We start from the raw sequence: 14714 nt of genomic DNA, 5'->3' as shown, positions 1-14714 counted from the left end.
CATCCTCAGTGACCCTCAAATACAAAACAAAATGGATAGTCACATCACTTATCAAGGCTCTAAATTGGGTGAGATTTTTTTTCTTATTTGGGGGCTTGTTCTGGAGGGGTTTGGGGGGAGGGGACTTGTTGGGGTTTTTGTTTGTTTGTTTATTTGTTTTGTGTTTGTATGCCAGTCATAAGGCTTAAACTCAGGGCCTCACATTCTCCTTGGCTTTTTCCACTCAAGGCTGCTGCTCTACCACTTGAGCCATACCTCCATTTCCAGTTGTTTTTTATTTGTTTGTTTTGCTTTCTTTGCTGGATAATTGGAGTTAAATTTCTGAAGGACTTTTCTCCCTGGGCTGGCTTCAAACCTTGATTCTCAGATAGCAGTCCATGGAATAACTGGGATTACAAGCATGAGCCACCCAGATTCCTAAACTGGGTGTTTACGAATCAGTGGTCAATAATACCTTGATATCACCAAGGTAGAAGACCACCCAGACAATGAATATTTATCTGTTGGAAACATTTCTCTCTCTCCTGTTATGCAGAAAGCATACTTAAGAAGAGACATATTGTTAAGCTGCAGAGAACCAAAAAAAAAAAAAAGAAAAAAAGAAAAGTTCTAAAGTATCTGCTTAGATTCATGACGCATTTAGTTGGAGATCCTTCCAGACTGGCCCTCGTTCACTCGCATCCTGACCTTTTCCTGGAGGAAAGCCATGTTTGCCTTTGTGACCCCAGCCAGTGGAGTCAGAAAGCATATCTAGCTACACTCCAGGCCTATCAAGTAGTCCTGACATCAGCTCCCACGGGGACTGGCAGGGAGCCCTCTCCCATGTACTTGCACATCATCTGAAGTTCAGATTTATCTTCTCCGTGTTCAATTTCAACTGGCACTACAGACACCACAGCCTTCCCTCAGTGACTACAAGAAGCCGGTTCTCCAACCCTGCTGAGCAATCACAGGCCACACTCAGCTCCAGCACAAATAGAATCGAATCCATCATCTTTGGTATCTATCTAGGTGTAAGGCTTTCTTCCTTACATGCGTGCCAAGTTTCCACTTTAAAGAAGTTAAATTGCCACATAAAAACACTCTAGCGCAGATGAGTAATTAGACTCTGTAATGGAAAGTTAACTGTGTTTTTATTTAGAGCATTTATTTTAACAAGACTTTTTTTCTGTTATTAAACTGCAGTAAAAATAAATTAAATCCTGAAGGTTTACAAAGGTTTTCTGTTAACGTTTTGTTTTGTTTTGTTTTGTTTTTAAAGTGGAAGGTAGGTGGCAACAAACAAAAACAACTACCTATCTTCCTGGAGAGTATTTTGCTAATGTCACTAAGTTTGTACACAGTCTTCTACTCTGAGCCTTGAAATTAATAAATTCTAATTCTGCCACCTGTGTTAGAGAAAAGAAACAACATTCCCAATTTTTAGGCAGCCTAATTTGAGGCAAGCACCAACAAGACAGGTGGACGGGCTTCTCCACCAACAATCCAGTGTAAATCCCATACATCATTCTCTTTCCTTCCTGGTCCTCACAATCCTTCCTGAAGAAATGAAGCCCCTTTGCCCCTTCTCCTGCAGCAGAGTAGCTGGTAACCATTCTGGAGGCTTTAGAAAGTTGGTTAGCAGCTGGGTGATTTACCTGTGAGTTGATCTTCAAGCCAGACTAGCAACACCAACTCTACAAGAACAAGAAATTCAAAACAGCAGTTGTCAAATGAGGATGGAAGCAAAGCTAACGTGTCTAATATCCCTCTCAAGTCTTTGCAGCCCTCCAGCCACAGTCCATGAAGAATTGGCCCACAGGATCCTGGGATCCCCACCAACCACCCTCCAAAAGTATGCAGGGGCCATTTCAGGACACCCATAAAAGGCCACAAGCCTAATAGTACACACAAGAACTATGGCTACCAAACTTTTCATCTTTGTTTCTCCCGCTGCATGGATTCCAAACAAAGGGCAGAAAGCAACTCGAAATGTTATTACTTTAACATTTAGGCAGTCCTCCCCAGATACACTGAGCAGCCTCCAGTCTCCAGGTGTGTCCCTTACAGGGTTCCAGAATGCATCCAAGCCCAGTGTTCGCCACTTACTAGGTGTGATCTCAGGCAGCTTCAGCCTATGTTTAGCTATGTAGGAATACCCTAGGACAAATGCTGGATTTGCTGGCCTCGAGAATTTCAAAGAAACCCATCCCCTCCCATCCTTCTTCCGTTCTCTTGTTACCTTCTAATCTTTCTTTACAATGTAAACTTTCCCAGTCCATTATTGCTTCTCCTATAGAAGGCTGGGAAATGTTTAACAGTCTCTGTGCTTTAACTCCAGCTCAACCAAACCATTTTAACACTGTCCATGTTTGCAGGGCCCATTTGCCCTTCCAACTAGAAAAATAACTGATTTCTTATAGAAACTGGCTTTGTAAAGAGGTTTACTAATATACAGTTTCATTTGACTTGTGCTTAATGAGGCTAATTTAACAAGGCTCATGCTGATAGCATCTTATAGGTAAAGGTCAGGACAAAATTCCACTTCGTAAGTGAAATTGTAAGACCATCCCAGAGTTCTATCTCGCAGTTCCGAACCATCCATTATGTTCTCTAGTGTGCAATAAAAGGGGACTTGGGGGCGGCTCATCGGTCGGTTAAGAGATTTTTAATATACCTCATCTGCTAGTTCAGATTTGCAGTAAGATTAAAAAATAAAGGATTCAAGGACAAGGGCATTACCAAACAAATACAAATATTCGTTGAATTTAATTGTTGAAATAAGTGATACTAAAGGTGTAGACATTCACAAAGGTATTTCAGCTTGTGAATAGCATCCAGTCATTCTTCCATTTGCTATTAGAAAAATAGGAGCTGAGACACTGCTCAATTAAAACACTTCCTAAGGAACACCTTGAACATCTCAATTTAACAAAGGGATGGCAAAATTTGAGAAGTCAAATAACTGCTCATTATGACCTGGGAATAAATCCTAAGATCCTGAATGTCTCTCAATTTATTTACCCTTAGAATGGGAACAAGAGAAGTAGTTATAAGTAATTGCTAACAAAAGCTTGTTTGCCTCTGGCAGAAATCCAAATGTGTGCAGATAATGATCATTTTCCCAGACCTTAGTTCATGTTTCTACAGTAATATTCCAAGGTCCAGTTCTCAGGTTCCCAAGATCCTGTAGGGTATCGTTTCCAGTTAGAAGAAGAAGCTGAGATGTGAACACTCAGGGGACCTTATTTCATGCTGCAGTGGCCAGTTCAATGCTAGCTCCCCAAAAAGTCACCACACGTTGTCTCCATCTCATTGAATGGCTCAACAAAATGACACACTATTCTTCATGAGGAATGCACCCAAGGACACCACCCCAGAGAACTCGTTTCTCTTGGACCCACCAAAGGATAAAATGTTCTCAATGCCACCTCCTAAGATAATCACCCTCTCTCAAATTCCCCCTTTTTAATTGGCTGGTTGAGTATTCCCTGGGTGTGGCTGTACAAGTTTATCCCGGGTGTGTAACCAAGATAGAAAAGCCTGCCTGGTTTTCAAGCACCCTGACCAGGACCTGGGTGTAAACACTGGACTGCAACTATGTTGAAGATAGATGCAATCACAGTACTTTGAAGAAAAGGAGATTGACCTCCATGACCTCCTCCAGTAAGCATGAGCTAGTCCTGTGAGACCGGCTGCTGCAGACCGAAGAGAGCTTCAGCAGAATTATTCTGCTAGAGACAGGGGAGCGTTCAATCGATAAGTTTACTACGTGGAATAATGGAAGGTCATACGGTTGTAGATTGTTGAAATATCTATATTCCACGTAGTAAATGTGCACCTGCAAAAGTAGGATCATTCTAGTATAAGCATCCATAACAAATGCTAAGTAATTAGCACTGCAAGTGGGTCTATCAGAATCCCAAAAGAAAACTCAATTGTTACATTCTGGTTTTGAGAAAACAAATTACTCTTTTTTGCCAACTACTTCTCAAATTTACTAGCCCAGTGGAATTCTAAAGATTATATTCAAAGGTATTGCCTTTGAAAGTAACAAAAATCAATGCCCTCCCATGCCATCTCCTCCCACCAGCTTTGTCCCTAGTGACTTTTTTTAGCCAGTAAACACTGATCGCAACTAGAAAGGGACAGCAATATACCCTCAAATCAAATCGCATCCATAAAGGACCCATTCGGGGGTCCTTTCAATCATAGTTACCATGCTAATGTTTATGAATAATGATCCTCAATTTCTAACTGGCTATATATTTCTATTCTAACTGGGGATTGCTGTTATCTGGTTTTAAGATACACTAAATCATTTTAAACCTCGCCAATGGTCTAAAGAACAATATTTTTAAAAAAATTTTATCACTTTTAGATGTACAAAAGGCTTCAGTTCAACATGCCAGTTTATGTGTATAATTCATCGGATCAGTGTAACCATTTTCTTCATTCTTCCCCCTCTCTCAATTCCATACAATCCTTCAATTTTCCTAGTTCCGTTTCCACATATTTACTTTGAATATTATATGACTGCATTCTCCCACACTTCCTCTCTTCATTTGTCTACCTCTTTCCTCTTAACTCCACTCCCATCCCAACACCTTGAGTTCCAGCTTTCTGATATTTTATTAGACTGTAAGATAACTGTACATAGCAATATTTTTAAAGAAAGCATTCTTCAGCATTTCTTTTAGTTTAATGATGAACTTGCCTTTAGTTTGGCTTAGAAAGAAAGGATTCCCTTTCTACATGTCTATGTTAGTGATTTAAATGATCTACGAAGAAATAGGAAAATTTGAGACCCCTTTCTGGAGCTAAAATTATTGAGTTTAGAAGAAGTGCCTATTAAAATAAATATTATTGAAGGTGCATATTCCATCACATGTGAAGTGTTTAATAACAAATTACTGTGGAACGATTATCTGCTTGATTAAAAATACTTCCATTTCTCTGTTTACTTGAATAACTACTCTTCTGCCTGAGGAGGTTCAATATAGTAAATTGACTTTGGGATTGCTAAATCTAAAACAGCATGGACTGCTTAATTATGTACAGATTTTCTGAATGCTATAGCATTCTTTCCAACCCAATTATATGTGTTTATTATACGTGCTGTTAACTCCTCATTTTGAGGAAATTTCTGATCTTAGTTTTCATTATTTTGCTGATAGAGTTCACTTCCGTTGCAGTTATTTAAACCTAGATGAGCAAATGTAAGGACAAGAAAAGTTCCTTGATTCTATTTCCAACATATGACTCGCACTTCAGATGAACTTTCTCTATATTGCTTCTACCTGAAGCAATAACCACTTCTTTCTATCCAGCTCCTTTGCTCACCATTCATGAAAGTGAAAAAAAATCTACAGTTTCATTACTGATGTAGCCATTTATTTTCATTATTTTGGTCAATTTTTTAAGGACAATATTCTAAAATAATTTTTGATCCTCAAATTCAGCTGCTAAAAACAACAAAACTGTTTTGAAAGTATCAAATTTGCCAAGGAGAATCTCAAGAAGTCACTAATGGGGTTCCCATAATCTAATACACGGAAGGCTGTAACCATAAACTCACGGGAAGCTCATGATCTGAAAGTCGGGAGTATTGTAGCCAGTTTTTATGAGGTGAATTCCTCTGGAAAATCCAAGATTCTACATTTTACATCTCCTCAACTAGAGCAAAATCACAGCACATGTAGGCACAAATGCTACAGAAAAGAAAGTACAAAAAACAGAGGAAAACCATTGCTAACCACCACCTTCTACCCCACATCATCAATGAACTTCTAGAAACACAAGACGGAACAAACATTGTAGCCTGAGATACATATCACCTCACTTTTAACACCCATAAATCTATCTGTGAATCACTGTGTTTTCTCCTATTTTATTTCACACTGAGAAATCAATACATCATAGAACTTACTCAGCCTCCACTGATGGGGCAAAATTTTTCTGAACCCGTCAATTGCTCCTTTCTTAGAACATTTTAATCTATGTTCTATGATCTAACTCCATGACCCTCCTAAGGCAAGAAAAGCTATCTTTAAGTGAAAGTGAACTACTGAAATTCTGCCCCTCTAGGTACTTTCAAATGTTTTTTCCTGGAAACCTGTCTCTCTCTCTCTGTCTCTCTCCATCTCTCTGTCTCTGCCTTTGTTTCTCTCTGTGTCTCTGTCTGTCTGTCTGTCTCTCTCTCTCTCAAAGGCAATGATTGAGCAGGGCACTTTAATGAGTTGTGATTCAAATGAATTCTCTTCTTTCTCAAAGGATTTTGAGATATTCTAGAAAATGGTTGTTCTCTAAAGAAGATTTAGCCGACTTCTCCTTGCCAACAGATAGCCAAACAAGGCATCACACATATGTAAAAATCTCAACGCCAAGTCTACCTCTCTTGTTCCTAAAATTTCTTGTTTCTCATTTCATATATATAAAACATGGTTACATATTATATGTAGTATAATATATATTATATGATATAATATATTTATAAAAATATTCTGCATTGTAATATTGGTTATGGTTATAAAGCCTCACCTCCTATCCTGGAGATTTTGCTACCAAAAAAAAACCTATAACAAAATATTTGTCACTTGGTAGTTCGTATCCAAATACATGTAGAAACAACTAGGTTTTAAAACAATTTCATGATACATATTTGTTATATATTTTCCAATCAATCTACAGGAACTATAAGTAAAATCAAGAGAAAAATCTAGAATTCCAAATTCTATATGTTCTAGCAGCATTCAGCCTGTTCCAAAAAGTCTTTCAAAACCACTGCTGGCAAGGTTCTTCACCCTTTCAATACAAGTATAACTTAATTAACTTATTTCATGCCAGCTATACAACAAATATAACCTCAAATGTGCTTTCGGTTTGGAATGTTCTAAATGTTTACTTTTCATGAAAAGCACGTCAACTTCTTTGATAAAATTTGCTTCAACTTTTTTTTCTATACCCACATTTTCATAAGCTAAATATTGACAATGCCAAGGCACTTTGCAACTTGAAGCTTTCTCTTGTGGTACTTTTTTTTTTAATGCCTCTGGGTTTATTTTCTTTACATATCTATTTTTTTTCAAATTTGTTTATTCTGTTTTTCTTTCCTATTGGTCTTAGCTTCTTTGAAAAGAGGAAAACAGATTTGAGGGCTGGTTTTATTGCTAGCACTGCAGGTTTTATTTAATAAAGACGAGGGGGGGCATTAGTTTCTCATTCAGGTAGGGCCACAACTTCAATGTACTCTTAAAAACTACTTCACCAAAGGGAGATCATTTTAAGAACTCCACCTAAACAATTTTGTCATGAATTCCTGGGCGCTCACTTAACTTGTAAACATCAGCGGAGACACCAGAAGTTGGACAAGCTAACTCAATGTGCAAAGAAAGACCAGCCAAGCTCAAGTGGAAACCCACAACCCCACTTCCTGAAACGTGACTTGGGCGCTGAGTTAGGTCAAGAGTTTGAACTTTCTGACTTGAAACCCCAATGGTGCGGGAAAGAAGTGTAAAAGAGCCCAAGCCAGGAGAAACGCTGCTTGATTTCCAGTCCCGGGACAAACAACTTTGTGGCCCTTTCTGGCCGGGTTGCAGATGCCCACCGCCAGTCTCCAGGTTCTGTCTCCTTGCAAGGGTGCAGGAAAAGAATCCCTTAACTCTTCCCTTTCACCCTCCAGGCGGAAAACAGAGAAGACCCGGGCGCTAAAGCTACCGCACCCCACACATCTCCCAGCGGGGCGTCTTACCCGTACAGGAATGCAGGGGCTTGGGTCGCACGACCAGCGACGGGCACACGGAGTAGAGGGAAAGTTTCTCAAAGTAGTCGCAGGTCTCCTTGGAGAGGATCTCGTCGATCATGAAAGTCTTGTAGCGCCGCCTGGCTGCTTTGAGCTGGCCCGGCGAGCTCAGTCTCAGTTCGGCGTGGCAATGCATGGTGAGCCGCGACGAGCGCCCGCAGACCCGAACGCGGCTGGGACTGCGGGGTCGGTGGGGGAGGGATGGGGGTGGGGGACCCCTGAGGCTTTTGCGCGCGCGGCCAGGGGCCCGGAGCCCCGCTCCTGTGTGGCGGGACGGGCGGCGGGGCGCGCCAGGCGCGCGGAGGGGAGCAGGCACGGGCGCGCCCGACTGCGAGTCTACACCCACCCGCAGATCAGCAGCATCTTTGGCTAGCCTTTTTGGGACACCGCAGCTGTCAATCAGCGAGTACTTCCTGCAGGGCCAGGTGCTGAGTGCGAGCCGAGGGGTGTCGGCACCCACTCCTACCCGGACGATCAGGCTGGGGTGTGTGGAGGGGGACCCGACCTGCGCGCTTAAGCGCCCAGCCACTCTCCTTCGCCTCCTCTCGGTTGTCAGCGTCTAGCGCTTTCGTTGAGAGCGCTAGACACTGCCCGGCTCTCTATTTTAAGACATTCGTTTTGGCTCTCCTCCTCTTCGCCACCCCCTCCCCCACGAACTCCAGGTGTGTGTTCAGCTGCGCGCGCGCCCGTGTGTGCGCGCAGCACGGGCCGCGCGCCGCCCCCTCGAGCAGCCCAGGCCTGAGCCCGCTGCGTTTCCCAAGCGGGTCCCCCAACGCGCGAGCCCCAGTGCCAGGCGACCTCAGCACTCACGGGCCTGGGCTGACCTGTAATCCGGTGGACTCAAAGGTCCAGATCTCTCTCTAGAAACAACTCTAGTCCTTCCCTCGGCTGCGGGCCACACCTCCAGGTGCTTTCCCGAGGACCCCGGTGTTTTTCTTCTCCTCCACCCCTGGGGCCATTTCCCCACCTTGGATTTCTTTTCTGGGCGTTCAGCCTCGAAGCCGCCCGCGCTCAGCTCCAGCGCTCCAAGCAGGATGCGTTTGCGCCGAGGCCACACCACCGCGATCCCAAATCACAAGTGACCTCGGCACAATCCGTTACCCGGAGAACAAGCTGCAGATTAAAAAATAAAGTATGCGGGTTGTTTTGTTTTGTTTTGTTTTGTTTTTAAACGTTTAAACTATCAATGAGTTTCCTTGCCAAAAGGGGCCAGACATGGCCATTTCGGGGCTCCGGCGGCCCTCCTCCCAGTCAGCCCCAATTCTAGCTGTTCTGAGGGCCCAAATCTTCCCAAGCTACCTAAATTTCATCCCCAGGGCCCTTGCAATGAGGCAGAATGCGGGTAACCGCGAAGATAATATTTATTTAGTAGTTTGCCGTTATCCTTCTGGGGTCCCCAAGCTCTGATTATATTCCCATCGTTATCGGCGCCAATTTTTGTTTTCCACCATCATCCTAAGCCGAGGCTATCGTCACGCAGACCACCCCCCTCCCCGCGCCCCGCACGGCTCCCGCGGTCCGCGGCGCGAACGCAGCTGCAGTCGGCGGGAAGTGCACGTTGCACACTCGTTTCCACGAATTTTTTTTTTTGCCTCGAAATCGATAGGCGTGGGGGACTGGAAAGAAAAGTCACGCTAGAGACCTAGAATGGTAGGACCAGGATGGCTAAGGAGATCTCACTGCTCTCAACCTGCAGGTGGCCACGAGTCTCCTGCGGGTCCGTGGGAGCTGCTGCCCCCCCCCACGAGGGGCTTGGGGAGCCGGAAACCGGAGAAGGGGGGAAGCAAGTGGGAGCCCGCTTGGGCCGGTCGGTGGTTCAAAGCAGAGAGACGATCGGACTTGGAGAAGTGGGCATTAGGTACTTGGGGAAAGTTGATAGTAATGGACTGGGTCTTCCCTCCGCTCGTGTTGAAGACTTCCATCTCGCAGCGTTTTGTGTGTGTGGATCCTCCATTTAGGATTGTTTTTTATTCTCCTCCATGCCGAGGCGGCTCCAGGGCCTGTGAGAATTCTCTCCAGATGTCCCAGGGGCGCGCATTCCGCCGCACAGCCCCGGGGTCCCCTTCACACACACCCCAACCCAGTGTCCGTGCATGGTCCCCTGCTTATGCGGTTGACCCTGTGACCTGTGGATCGTCAGGGCCGATGACCCAGAACTCTCGTGGCTCAGCCCCGACACCACCACCACCCCGCACCAGCACCGGAGGGTAAGACAGGAAGCTATTCTGGGCACCACGGCTGGATCCCCAAGGGCGCAGCGGTAATCGCTCTTCTTTGTCGCCTCAGGAAAGTGTGGAGCCATACACAACCAGGAAGAAACGCGAGGATTTGGTGGGATTCGAGTGTAGAAGGGCCGACTGCGAGGCGGACGTGCAGCGCTCCCCGAGATCGCGCCGCCACCGAGCAGCCCCCGGGTTGCGCATTACGCATTTAAATCACCACAGCTCCCAGACTGTGCGCGCCTGATATCTGCACTACGGTTCCCTCTTCCCGGGCCCCCGGCTTTCTCGATCCCCCTTTACCTCAACTGGTTTTCCCCTCGTCAGCCCTTCCCATTCCTCGTGCCCCTCAAGGAGTTTTGAGGGTGTTTTTCCCATCTCCGGTTTAGCCTTTTCCCCACTACCGCCCCTCCATCGCTCCTTTTGGCCTCCTGTATGGTCAAATGTGTTTGGTTTTTTCCTCTCTTTTCTCCCTGTAGCGCATCTTTTTCACTCCCTTCTTTTTCTTTCTTTTCTTCAAAGTCTCCATCCTTTTCGCCAAACGGAGGTCGAATGTGGGGAGTGCGTGGTGACAATGCCACGCGGGAAAAAAATCAGCGTGGACAGTGTGGAAGATCACCCGGCCCAGGCTGCGGGGGATGGGGGGCCCCAACTCGTGGCTTCCACAGATAGGGCGGCAGGCACACAATTCTCCCCGTCTCTCCCCCAGATTTGATGTTTGAAGAATGCAGTTTTAATGGCTGAAGAAGTAAAACTCTGGGGAGAGAAGATGTGAACTCAAAGAGATGGGGCAAACGAATGGGGAGAAAGATGGGTGAATGTAGTCACAATATTCAGTGAGCATATGTAAAAATGGAACCAGATAAATTGAGGGGATGGGTGGGGTAGAGAAAAGTGGAGGAGGAGGATGGAAGGGATGAACCAGATGCATTGTGCTCGTAAACTGACATGTTGGATTGAAATTCCATTGTACCCCAACTTAAAGATAGGTTTTTCTTAAATATTTTTTAAAAGCGAGAAGTAGAGCATTCCAACCAGCAACTTGAGTTTTCTAATGTTTTTCCCTATATTCTACTACAGAGGCAAGAAATCTCAGATGGGTCTGTGGACACAAATCCCCAAGAGCCAAAAGTGAGGAATTTCAGTTCTTGGAATCCAGCCTTCACTCAGTTCATAATCTAAATGGAGCTTCTTCTTTTTTTCTCTCAATCTGTTAATGGTAATCATAATACCTACTTTGCAGGGTTGGCCTTTCATAATACGAATCTTTTTATAAGCTTGCTCCCTCTAATGGGAATGCCCTAAGCATTCCATCTCCTCCTCCAGAAAAACTAGTTCTAGACACTTCTCAAATGTCACCTCCCTGAAGCAGTTTTCCCAGTCCCTAAGACTGCCCACTGCCATTCCTCCCTTAGCCCCCAACATGCTTTGTTCACTTAAAGTGTCTCTTTACGTGATTGTGGCATACTGGACAATGAACTTCTGATGAACCAGGGATCTTCACCATATTATCTTCTCCCATCACCAATACTGACATGGCACCAGGCACATGGTGGCTCTCAGTAAATGTGTCATGCATACATGAATTTGTGAAAGCTGGGGAAACTAAATTACATAATGTGTTTGATGGGACATCAAATCTTAATTAGTTGTACTAAATTTGTCTTTCTCTTTAAATGAGTCTCTCCTCTTGCCTTGATAATTTTGGGCTTTTAAAAACTGTGGCATCTAGCCCAATTCTCTTTTTGCTCCCATACCTCTCTTTCACTCCCTGGCTGAGACTCTCAGGCCATAAAGCACTTCTGTGGGAGGGAGGAAACACAGCCCAGCTGTCAATCACCAAGTGGAACTCTGGTCAGAATAGTCAGGGGTTTTGTTTTCAAGGCATTAGAAGTGGCTGGAACAGCAAACATCTGCTAAAGGGACTCAAACCTATTCCAGCTGCTGGAGACCCACAGATCATTCTCGGTCTCCAGTGAAGGAACCCAGGCAATGTCTGCCCTTGTACCCACAGAGGAATGCCAAAGGAGGGCCGGACTGATTAAAGAAGTGCTGGGGGGGGGGGTGTTCATAGCTTCCGGAGGTGAGGTCTTTAGCAAACCACTCCACAGTCTGGATTCTTAGGGACTGAGCCCAATCAAAGAGAAGTGGTTAAGGACACCTTTGCAAAGTTAGGGCTAGGGACTCTGACAAAACCCAAAGACTCTTTCCTGTTCTATCCCACACCTAGCATCTCCACTCACCAAGAACTCTTGAAGTTTAATAATTTTAAAAAAAAGAACATTAGTGTTTAATCTTGAGTTATATGTACATGTATGTGTGTGTAACACTTAAGTTATATGTTGCACTCGACAATCTCTTAGTTATCTACCCTTTTCTCATCCTGAGCTAGGTGTTAGAAATACTTGGAAGTAACCAGGGATCCGGTGGCTAAACACAGTCCTTTCCTTGCCATCTTTATGCTAAAGGATGAGGGAGGGGCCAGAAGCATTTCTCACCTTCTAGTTAAGTGTATTTAGTAACTTGTATTTCGCTGCCACATTTTGAAATAGTTTCAGACGTGTAAAAGCAAACTAGGGAAAGCCTTGTAAGTTAATATTCCCCTGGGCCCCACGGCCCATGCCAAGACCGCTGGCTGTCTGTGCAGCCCACACAGAAACCTCAGATAACTCAAAGGGTGCGGATGAGGAGGGCAGATTATTTTTTAATGATGATATTAATTTACAAAACTCCTCTCTTATATGGGAAGGTATCTTTTAAAGAGTATAAATGCAATCCACCTAACAAGTGAGCTAACTAGAGCCTTCTATCCTATCTTGAAAGCCCAGTTTAAATTGAGAAAAGGAAAAGAAAATTAGACAGAGCACTATATCTACAAAGCATTGAACATATGTAGGAAGGTGAAAATGTCAATAAATCATCCTAGTGTTTCCAATTTTTGAGATGCTTTGTGTACAGATTAAGATTTGAGGACTCTTTCTCTTTGTAAAATCATATCTCTGCCAATATCCTGTGTCTCAATTACCCTAAATGATGTAGCCAGTAAGTTAACATTTCGGTACTGAACTTTATCATACTATTGTGAAAATAGGGAAGCCTGGAGCAACGTTGATGTTGACTCCCTGTCCACCGCCATTGACCATTTCTTCACTTTAGAAGAAAGAAAGTGAAGAGAGAAATGCCCGTTGAAGTGCATAATGGACTTGTGTACTTGCTGTGTTGGGGTAAGGGAAATGAATGGAGTTTAGCAGAGCTGGGTTCCATCCTCATCCCCATCACTGAGAAATTTTCCTGACCTCCCCTCTTAGCCCTAGCAGGGTACTGGGAGCCAATTCAGCTTTGCCAGAGGTCCATGGAGGATTCTGTCCCAAATGACCAGCTCTCAAACTGATAGTCACCTCTGTTATCTTTGTTGCTTTAATCAAATAATCAGTTTCCTATCAAAAACCATTCTATGGAAGTGGAGGTATGACTCAAATGAGAAAGCACCACAAGGACCTGAGTTCAAATCCCAATGTTGGCATATACACAGGAACACACACACAATCACAAAGCTGGATGCCAATGTCTCATACCTATAGTCCTAGTTACACAGGAAAAAGATCCGAGGACCTTGATTCAACACCAGCCTTGGCAGGAAAATCCATGAGACTCATCTCCAATTAACCACCAAAAAGCAGGAATTAGAGCTGTGGCTTAAGTGTGAGAATGCTAGGTTTGAGTGGAAAAAGCTAAGGGTCAGAGTATAGGCCCTGAATTCAAACTCCAGTGTTCACATACACACACACACACACACACACACACACACACACACACACACCACATCACAAAACTGTCCCTTTTTACAAGTTGTATGCCTTTATTTTTTTCCTTTTATTTTAAGTAGTTGTACAAAGAAGTTACCATTTAACAAAGCAGTTCATAAATACATTATGCCTTGATCAACAGTCAACATTCCCACCCATTCCTCCCCTACCTACAGTTTTTCCTCACTCTTCTTAATTTTGTAGGATATACATTGGATTCCTGATTGCAGTCTCCTCCTTTTTCTCCTCTTTGTTTATCTATTCCTTTCCCCTCACCCCACTCCTTTCAAGTGCCCTGGTGACAAAACTGTCTCTTGAGGAGCACCAGATTAAACTGAAATGTGTGGGGTGGGATGAAAAGAAAGCACAGCTTCCCTCTCAGGTGTCTTCCTAGACATTGCCCCCCCCCCCAGCTCTTTACACTGGCACAGAGCCAGGTATTGGTGTCTCACACCTGTAATCCTAGTTATTCAGGAGGCTGAGAACTGAGGATTGAGGTTCAAAGACACTCTGGGCAGTAAAGTCTGTGTGAGACTCTTATCTCCAAAAGACTACTCAGAAAAATCTGGAAGCAGTTCTGTGGCTCAAGTGGTAGAGCACAGGCCTTGAGCCAAAGAAGCTTGGAGACAGTGGCCAGGCCCTCCATTTCAAGCCCCAAGAACAGCAAAATAAATCAATAAATAACAAAAAGAAAAACCAGCTTAGTAGCATATAGAATTCAATTTTCATAACCATATTAACAAAAACAACTAACATCAAATATAAAAGTCTTCATAATTTCTGTTCAATATTATCTTATTTTAAAAATACAGGGAAAAAATCTTAGAGAGGTATTTATTGTTTATGACAAAATATTAAACATATATTATGCCTTGGGAAAAAAATAAAAGCACCAGAGACTGCCTCTAC

The 14714-nt window shown here is 43.9% G+C and overlaps 1 protein-coding gene across 1 annotated transcript in view; it reads right to left on the bottom strand.

Annotated features, from left to right (window-relative positions):
* The window catches only part of Barx2 (BARX homeobox 2), a 69956-nt gene extending 62040 nt beyond the window's left edge, over positions 1 to 7916 (bottom strand). Inside the window, exon 1 of the mRNA XM_090319830.1 lies at positions 7730 to 7916. Coding sequence (XP_090175956.1) covers positions 7730 to 7916 — 187 coding nt within the window. The remainder of the gene's footprint in view (positions 1 to 7729) is intronic.
* Between the last annotated feature and the right edge of the window lie 6798 nt (positions 7917 to 14714).

The sequence above is a fragment of the Megascapheus bottae genome, chromosome 27 (genome assembly GCF_031878675.1).
Source record: "Megascapheus bottae isolate mThoBot1 chromosome 27, mThoBot2.hap1, whole genome shotgun sequence".
In the NCBI taxonomy this organism is placed as follows: Eukaryota; Metazoa; Chordata; class Mammalia; order Rodentia; family Geomyidae; genus Megascapheus; species Megascapheus bottae.
This window is presented reverse-complemented; position numbering and strand designations above follow the sequence as displayed.